The sequence below is a fragment of the Mixophyes fleayi genome, chromosome 9, assembly GCF_038048845.1.
Source record: "Mixophyes fleayi isolate aMixFle1 chromosome 9, aMixFle1.hap1, whole genome shotgun sequence".
NCBI classification, from domain to species: Eukaryota; Metazoa; Chordata; class Amphibia; order Anura; family Limnodynastidae; genus Mixophyes; species Mixophyes fleayi.
Genome location: NC_134410.1, coordinates 116,087,857 through 116,097,413, shown reverse-complemented (window position 1 = coordinate 116,097,413; position 9,557 = coordinate 116,087,857). Strand labels below are relative to the sequence as shown.

At 42.8% G+C, this 9,557-nt stretch overlaps 1 protein-coding gene across 1 annotated transcript; it reads right to left on the bottom strand.

The window, feature by feature from the left end:
- Positions 1-1,712: 1,712 nt before the first annotated feature.
- PTGES2 (prostaglandin E synthase 2) lies at positions 1,713-9,529 on the bottom strand. The gene is made up of 7 exons (XM_075185128.1): positions 9,140-9,529; positions 6,581-6,775; positions 5,264-5,319; positions 5,008-5,160; positions 3,512-3,712; positions 3,301-3,418; positions 1,713-3,221 (listed from the first exon to the last, which is right to left on the bottom strand). Exons 1-7 carry the CDS (start codon positions 9,494-9,496, stop codon positions 3,093-3,095), a joined length of 1,209 nt encoding a protein of 402 aa, XP_075041229.1. The 5' UTR covers positions 9,497-9,529; the 3' UTR covers positions 1,713-3,092.
- Positions 9,530-9,557: the final 28 nt, after the last annotated feature.

The window sequence follows — 9,557 nt, the reverse complement described above, 5'->3', positions numbered from 1 at the left end:
TAGATAGTTGGGGTCTCTTCCTTTGATTAAGGAGGGGGGATTCACTTCCGTGTGAAGTTCCGCAACACCCACTTTTTGGGATCCGGGCACCCAAACACTGCTGATTGCCCCCTACCCCCCAAATTTTTGTGAAGTGTGAGGGACACAATCAGTAATCTTTTAGAAAACCAACATCCGGCCGGGCCCCTACATGTATTATTGTAACTTATATTTCAAATATTACCCTTAATATTAGTAATATCTGGTTGCCTGTCACTGTGATCATTTATTCAGTGATCTTATCAACTTAAAACAAAGTAATGGTTATTACACCCTAAAAAGATTATTCAAGTCCAGTCGTGCTCAGATAATTCAGGTTTCTCTATATTTACTATTTTCTTTTCTTTATGTATGTTTGTTTTATTTATAAAGTAACCTCGTACTGGTGTATTATAATGAAACTGTAACAACCATTCTATTGGCTTTTTGTTATGTAAAGAAAAACTTGTGTTGTACAGGGAGTGTTTCTTCAAGAGTTGAGGCTGAGGCTGCACATTGAGACTGGTTCACACCTCTCTGCTGTTAATGTGCACTCACCTGCTTGCCTACACCTGAAAACTGCATTAATAACGGCATGAATGGTTCCATGTGGGTTCATTCTAAACCTTTAAATCAAGTTTATGTCCCGCATTACTGAGCGCTACTAGTATTGATGATAAAGGTGAAACACAGGTTAAATGCATCACTAAAATACACTCTTACATGCATACTGACCAAGAGGAACAACTATTACTATGGGGGAAATAAATCAGTCTATGCCAGGCCAACCTGTGGCTCTCCAAGTATTGTGAAACTACGAGTCCCAGCGTGCCCCGCCAGCTATCTACTGGCAAAGCATGCTGGGGCTTGTAGTTTCACAACACCTGGAGAGCCACCGGTTGACCAGTCTTGGTCTATGTCAGGCCTGTCCAACCTACGGCCCTCCAGGTGTTGTAAAACTACAATCCCCAGCATGCTTTGCCAGTAGACAACCTGTTGATAGCTGGAAGGGCATGCTGGGACTTGTAGTTTCACAAACATCTGGAGAGCCGCAGGTTGGACAGGCCTGGTCTATGTAATTCAATTCATTCACAAATGGACCAAGTAGCAAAACGCTTATAGGCACCTGATTCCCAGAGGTAAAACTGTGTGTTGTTGTGACCCTGGTAACTCCTCCACTGATGTACCTCAATCAGATAATGATTAGACATATTGGTAACGTGGTCAGAAGATGATGGCGTGTGGTCATCTTCCAAAACACACAAGCAGGTCCTGAGGACAGTGGAAGAGATGCAAGTTCTTGGCCTAACTACAAGCTGTTATCCAGTTTAACCACTGGGGGGTGAGTTCATGGGGGACCCTGATCCTCTCACGGTTGTACCATGTGTGAGGAGATTTAGACTGAGAGGAAGACATAAGAACAGGGATGGGGGGGATTAGGTTACATCTCCATGAAAAAGATAAATAGACAAAGCACTATACTAAGCATGTTATCACATATACCATTAGATAAATAGAATTGGGAAAAAAGTCCTATCAGGATTGGAATTGTGGAAAATATACCTCTGCCTTGAATAATATTTTTATAGTTCCATCTTTTACATTGTCATAATTTGGGCATATAAATGAAGTCTGTTTGCTTTTAGTCAGAATATCCATAAATTTATTAAAGAACCAAAAACGTGGAAATATCCTGGACTGTAAGATCACGATTTATTTATTTTTGTACCATCCAGATTTCATCTTCTGTCCAAAGTCCTATTTCTTACCATGCAAGATAAAATTATAATATCTGTTATTAAAGAGTACATGTTGCCCACTCATCATGGAGGCAGCCATTTTGTCAACTGATCAACATTCAATCTGTACATTCTATGGGGGATGATTTCAATTGGCTGCGTTACTTTCGATTACCGTTCATACGGTAATTTTAACCTGAATTTCTGATCACGGCTCAAGGGAAAAAAATCAGACTTAAATTACCGTACTAACGGTAATAATGTGCAGGCTGCATTAATTTCAAGTGTAAGACGGCCAATTGAATTACCCTTCCCCCCCAAAAAAACACATAAAAAAATACCTCAGTAACGTCACTAGCTTTTAGCCAATTAATTGCATCCATATTAGTTCAATCCACAAAATGGCTGCCTCTTCTAGAAGCAGGTACTAGGTATACTTTATAGGGCAGCCTGTTGTTCTCCAGCTGTGAAACTACAAGCCCCAGCATGCTTTGCCAGTAGATAGCCAGCTGATTGCTGGCAGGTTATGCTGGGACTTGTGGTTTCACCACACCTGGAGAGCCACAGGTTGGCCAGAAATTTTATAGTGGGAATTATATAAAAGTGCAGTGATCTATAAGTGTTCTCAAAAGTGGCCTTTAGAACAAAGTACAATCATAACAAGATTCAACAAAAATTCCATTCCTCTTTCATAGAATGTGCAATAGAAAACCATGCCACTGATTGGTTAGCTTCCAACACCATTTCGTCTTACAGCTAAGTAAGTAATTTTATGTTTGTTTAATCTTGAAGAGCACCTTCAGTGCTGCCTTCCAACTGTCATTTAATCCTTTAGAGAATTTCTAAATAGGTCACACTCTCTGCCAAGTGTTCACTAAACCTAGTGTTGTCTAACCAGTATACTCCAACTCATTTATAGATTGCAATCCATGGGTTAAGATGGGGATGAAGAGCATTCACAAGCCAGTCCCATCTCAGAAGACTCCTAGTAGTCAAGACAATGTGTTTCCACTCATTGTGATAGAAATTCATTTCAAAAGTTAAAACGGCAAAAGTATTAGATGCCGTGGTGACCTGAGCATAGGGGAAAATGCCCCTCGTTTGTTTTACCCTCCATACTATACGCCCTGGTTGTGTTTAAAATTAACTAGATTGGATCCTACGAACAGCAAGAATAATCTCCTGGCAAAAGAGTCTGAGCAGCTCCCGACCAATTAAGTGGCTGCGATTATCATCCAGGGTCCAGCAAGCACACACAGGCCTAGTAACGACTGGTTTTGGCCTGATGAATGATATAAAGCCCTTGAAGGACAGAGAAGCCTGTTAAGTATTCTCTCATTGTGTGTTTGTATGTTCGTGAAGGGCTGCGGTCATCCTCTGGTACCAGGGCTTGATCTTGGTGTTTAACATCATATCATCAAATGACTGTAAGCCCTCCATGACTCTGAGGACCCCATAAACGGCCTGTGGAGGAGTAGAGAGCTCAGGGTCAGCTACTGTACAGATATGAATACATCACACAAGGAACAGAAGTCATTCTCACCAGATCTGCAAGATTGGGTTGGGCGCCACCCAGGAACTTCCGCTCTTTCCCCACCGCTGACACCCACAAATTGGCTGCTTTGTACAGATCCTGACGGACATCGTCTTGTAAATTGTGCCTGTAACGAGTGCACACAGAACAAGTCAAACCTTTTATACATATACAATACATTATGCCACAATACACAAAGGCATTGAACAAGTTTACAGACCTGCTTTTCAGTCTCTTGCCAATAAAAAACATGGCTGCTGCGCCTACATATTTGGCAAAGATGCCTTCCACTGGGCCAAAGTTCCCCTCACGGACAATGTAGTCAAAAGAGGCAAGTGCTTCTCCAGGGCTGCGGTAAACATTAGGAGAGATGAGGTGGACCAGCCAGTCATCTGCCCAACGACGCCATTTCATTTCCTCCCTACAAGAAAGCAAAAATAAATAGACGGGAGTATACATATATTCTGTACACTGATTTATTGAGATAGAAACTCTGTTTTTACGTTATGTAACACTTGTATCATTGTTTTATGTGTGAGCCAGCAAAACGCTGTCACTTTAAAGGACCTGACCATCTAACAATACAAAGACAGAACATCGATCAGATTACTGCAGACATTTTTTTTATCCCTGCCAGACACCTGACCAAACTGCCATAATCACTCATAATCCTGTACAATGTTTCAGGGACCCTGCATCATTTTCTCCTGATCATATACAAAACTTTATTGGGTCCACCGTCATGGAATCCTGACTTTGAACAGCATTTCAGGGACCCTAAAACATTTCCTCCTGACCCTGTATAATAATTTAGGAACCACCGACCTTTCCGTCCTAATAATATTTCACAGATCCACAACCAGTACCTGCCTGATCTTAAACGGAGACATTTGACCATTTCTTTATGGCCCTGTAGAATATTTCTGGGACCCCGGACCATTTTGTCCTGATCCTGTACAATATTTCACAGATCCATGATCATTACCCCCCCCCCCCCCCTGATCCTGAACAGTATTTCAATAGATCTCCAACCATTTCCTCCTGATCAAGTATAATATTTTGTAGCGCCACGACCATTTAACCCTGATCTTCAACAGTATCTCAAAAGACATCTGACCATTCCCTCCCAATTATGTATATTTCACAGACCGCCAAGCATCCCCTTCCGATCCTGAAGAGACTCCCACCACTGCGTCCTGATCCTGTACAATATTCAAGACAATTAGAAACGCCCTTCACACTTTCCGCCACCCCACCCAGCGGCAAACGCAGGATTTGTAGAGGGGGGGGGCAGTGGGCGTGACCAGCATGCATGAGGGCGTGGCTATGATTTTAGACAGTGCTTGGCTGCTCACAACTCTTCCTATCCCCATAATATACATGGGCAATGCTGCCTGCACTACTGTTAGGTGCACACAACTCTCCCTTTTCAATCAGAGCCATGTGAAGTGGAGGCAGGGTCCAGCCACCTCAATTATACAGTGCCCCAGGCTTGGAAGGGGGTTTCCAGGCACTAGGAAAGCCCCCTCGGTTTGCCTTTGCCAGCCCTGATCAATATGACTTATTAATATCTAATATAATATCTCTTCTTTCCCATAGAAACACAGACTCTGACAGCACAAAAAAGTAACCTGGAGGTCCATCTAGTCTGCCTCAATAGAATATTTCTAAATTGTGCCACCTATTCAGTAGTACCCCACAGAGCGGACCACTCACATCTGCGTCTCTTTGTGCGCGTACACCTGTTGCGTCTCCTGCTCATCCAGCATGAGCCAGTATCTGTTCTGATACTCCGTCGTCTCCTTCCCTTTTTCATTTGTGACTTTCATAGCCGGGTAATAAGACACAATTTCCTCCAAGTTTTTCTTTCTGGAAAGGCCAAATTGCAGACAATCAACTAAAGTGTATCACAACCACATTAGCGATATATAGGACAATAGAAAACTATAGAGCAATCCCTCCCTGGACTTACTTGGAGATGAGGAAAGTTTTGATTGCGCTGATGATAACAGAGGAGTCATTTAGTTGCTGCGGAAAATAAAAGTAAAATCAATATATTCCTAAAACACCAGAAGAGGTGCAAATACTCTATCGCCACCGGACGTGTGGCCAACCTCAATGACGCAGATCCATTACCCCATAGTCTAAACCTCATTACTACACTAGTCCATGTGTTTAACATGTACCCATCACCTAAACACAAGGTGATGCCATGGTGTGAGCAGATACAATATTTGTGAGAATATGCCTATAAATTAAATAGAAGACAGTTGTGACTCAGCGATATTAATGATTCCTAGAGAATGGATTTTTATGAATATAGTTTGCACGCAGCGGCAAGATTGATTTACCTTACAAATCATTATTCCTCTGCTGAATCACTCTGTATGTCTCTACACTGGTTGCCCGTTTTCTACCGAATCCAATATAAAATACTTTTACTAACCTACAAGACCATCAACAAAGCTGCACCAACATACATCTCCTCTCTTGTCTCAAAATATCTCCCAACTCGGCAACTCAGTTCTGCACAAGATCTGCGTCTCTCATCCACCCTCATTACATCCTCCCATTCCCGGTTACAGGACTTTTATCGGGCTGCACCCACTCTATGGAATTCTCTCCCTCGCACAGTAAGACTCTCCTCTGGTCTCCAAACTTTCAAGTGAAACCCCACCTCTTCAGACAAGCTTATAATATTCCTCAACCACCATCTTAACCTCACTACATTACCCTATTACCACCCGTTACACAATTTGACACAAGACAACTACCCCATGACCAACATTGTTGTGTAACAGGATCATTTAGCTTATGAGTCACTTTTACCTTTACAGTCTGGCTGGGCCGAAATGCAAAATGTAGATTTCACCTCATGTATCAAACTCCCATTGTCCCATAGATTGTAAGCTTGCGAGCAGGGCCTTCTCACCTCTCTGTCTGTTTTACCCAGTTTGTTTATTAGTTTACTGTGTTTGTCCCCAACTGTAAAGCGCTACAGAATATGTTGGCGCTATATAAATAAATGATGATGATGATGAATGTTGACTCCCGCTATGTGTAGGCGATGGCCGATATTTAACAATGCACGCTACATTTTTACTTTGGATCTGAAATATATATCCTATATGTGAACTTCATGGATTTCCCGCTATGTTAGGGTTCCCCAAACTGGTTTTCAACATGAATTAAATAGACTCTTAAGTTCAAAACCTACGTTTATTAAAATATATTTACAAAATCAATGTGTTTATCTCTCTACAAGGAATGTACTGAGCAAGGAACTTACTATAGGGCATCCAGCGTTAGCCAGGAGGATCGGAACCTTTCTGTAAGTGGAGAATTTAATCTCTTTTCGCAGGACAGGATTCACTTCTACAATCTCATGCGGCAGCTGGTGATACTCAAGGAAGGCCCGGACCTTACTGCAGAAGGGGCAGGTTTTGTATTGGTAAAGTGTGAGTTGCAGACCACCGTCTGGGACCTGACAAAAGACAATTTTAGTATAGTGACCCAAAGCTAACCATGCCATACTTTGAACACTTTAGATGTACTGCGGTATCACAGGTTTGTATAATGACATGAGTAGGGTTGCTAGGTCAGCCATTTGAACCCAGAAGCATAGAAATACACGTTGCATTTCTGCATTAAGATCAATCCAGACACGCCAATTGTTGCTGTGGAAGCATTTCAACTAAGCTATGGCTATACCCAAAATGAAAAATCGTTCAGCTCTGCCACCCTCTTGCTTAATAAAACTAGCCTTTTGCAAACCAGTGGCAGTGTTGTCAATGCTCCTCCCCCATAATCTTACCATTTGCATGAATGGGAATGTTATGGAGCAAGGGTGTCAACAACACTGCTGCCTGTTTGAATCAGGGCATTCAGAGCATTTCATTATCTCACTGGACCGAAGGCAAGTAGAACTTTTTTCATTGTCTTGTACTAGTTAACTCCACAAAAAAAAATAATTTAGTCTTAGGTGGAATTTTTCTTAAAGGGACTGATGACCTACCACATGAGCGCAATGGGTTTACCCTAGTGGTCAGTGGCAGAACTACCATTGGTGCAGCAGGTGGGGTGCATCGGGGTCCATGGAGATAATGGGGCCCACTGCATGGGGAACTACCAAGCTTTGGGCCAGGTTCCCACCTTCCCTGGATCAGGGGTCCACAGCTCGATAGTTCCGCCTCTGCTAGTGGTTCCTAGAGTTTAACCCCAGCCCTCCCTCTCAGGAAGAGGTGTTCCTTCATATTTGCACCAATCTTGCCCTATACATACGGCAAATAAGGTCCTCCAGTACCAGAATCTGAGAGCAGACTCTTACCTCAGTTCTGCCTTGGAGGACTTGGTCAATCCATAGCTCCTTATGGTCAGTCCTCTGTGTAAGCTCATCCACAAACCTGAATTAAAGCGCTGTATCCAAATTTTCCCTGTATCACAAACACTACACAGACAGCTCTCTGATTTAGGCAAATTTAATGGGGTATATTTACTAAACTGCGGGGTTGAAAAAGTGGAGATGTTGCCTATAGCAACCAATCAGATTCTAGCTATCATTTATATAGTACATTCTACAAAATGACAGCTAGAATCTGATTGGTTGCTATAGGCAACATCTCCACTCAAACCCGCACTTTAGTAAGTCTAGCCCAATGTGTCTGATTTTAAACCGCTGACGTTGCAACCCTACAACAGAGACCGATGTACATTATTAGACATGTGACACAAAGCCCTACAGATATTTCAGTTATTCATTTTGTTCTCTCTGTTTATTTACTAGAAAGAAAACTCAGTACATGAAAACAGTTTTGGTTATAGCCATACCGCACTTGTTTTATCAGAACAAATGGACAAAAACATTTATTGACTCTAAACAGTCAGTGCAAACATTGTCCTTTTAGTTTTGTGTTTGTATTGGTTTACAGATTGACATAAAAGCAAGAAAGGGAGGGTTTTTTTGTTAAGAAAAAAGACTTGCATATTAAACAAATGCCTTCCTTCAAGAATAGAATCACTTTTTTGAGTGAACGTGGCATTTTCATTATATTCCAGCCCATTATGCTCTCTGGAATATGACAGAATCTATGTTAAATTTAGTACAACTTGGTAAGTTAAAACATAATGATCCATCAAGAACGATGACTTTAAACATATATCTATGGTAAAAAAACCATTCAGAGACTTTTTTTTTAGTCAACAAATAATATTAGTTGCTTCATTGTGATTTCATAAAGTCCAGATTTCATTGACATACATAGCAAGACATAAAATATCACTTCTAAAACACTTCTGACTCTGGTCTTGCAATTCTGTTGCACAGTAATACATAATAATAAGAAGCCTCTCAGGCTCTAAAATGGACAGAACAATAGTTTGTACTGAGTAACCTTACAATGTAAAATGTAATCTGTAAACTAGATACAATTGTGCCCTGCAAGGATTGTATGTGCACAAAACATAATCCAGCTGTCACATACATGACATATGTATATATGACATATGCTGATGTCATACATGTAGAGCACAGACAGGCAACCTGCGGCTCTCCAGCTGTTGTGGAACTAGAAGTCCCAGCAGGAGTCTGTCATTCAGACAGGACATGCTGATCCTCTAGAACAGGCCTGTCCAACCTGCGGCCCTCCAGGTGTTGTGAAACTACAAGCCCCAGCATACCCTTCCAGCTATCAACTGCTTGTCTACCGGCAAAGCATGCTGGGACTTGTAGTTTCACAACACCTGGAGGGCCGCAGGTTGGACAGGCCTGCTCTAGAACATCAGAGGACCACATAGAAGGACCAGCAGTGACCAGGACCCGGGCAGCTATAAATCCATATAATGTTCCTACCTGCAGCTCCTCCTCCGCCCTCTGCTCCCCCAGGGAATACTTCAGGGTCTGGACCACTCCCAGAGTACCTCCAATTACAAACACCAGCCCCAACATCCTCCTGCTCCCACTCCCAGTCTCCTTCCACCTCCATCCAGCCCGGTACCCCCGCCAGCCGGCGATAAGCCCGGTGTACGGCACTGACCCCTTAACTGGGGTCATAGAGCTGGGGAGGCCGGTATATCCCCTGACACCCGAGCCAGAGGGGACCGCGGAGCCCCTAACTAACACCCCAGCCAGAGGGAGCCGTACCCCCCTCAACTGCCCCGCTAGCCGCCATGTCAGACAGCCAAGCTCATGAGCCCTGTGAGCGGCCATCTTCCTACTACCAGGCCCCGCCCACCTCACTTCAGTATTCATTAAGAACTACAGAACCGAA

What these genes read in the sequence shown, in the direction of transcription:
- PTGES2 (XM_075185128.1), bottom strand. Translation starts at nt 9,496, where the DNA reads ATGGCCGCTCACAGGGCTCATGAGCTTGGCTGTCTGACATGGCGGCTA. An exon ending in AAAACTTTCCTCATCTCCAA is followed by an intron (nt 5,161 to 5,263) that starts GTAAGTCCAGGG and finishes TGGCCTTTCCAG; the next exon opens with AAAGAAAAACTTGGAGGAAA. An exon ending in AACCCAATCTTGCAGATCTG is followed by an intron (nt 3,222 to 3,300) that starts GTGAGAATGACT and finishes ACTCCTCCACAG; the next exon opens with GCCGTTTATGGGGTCCTCAG.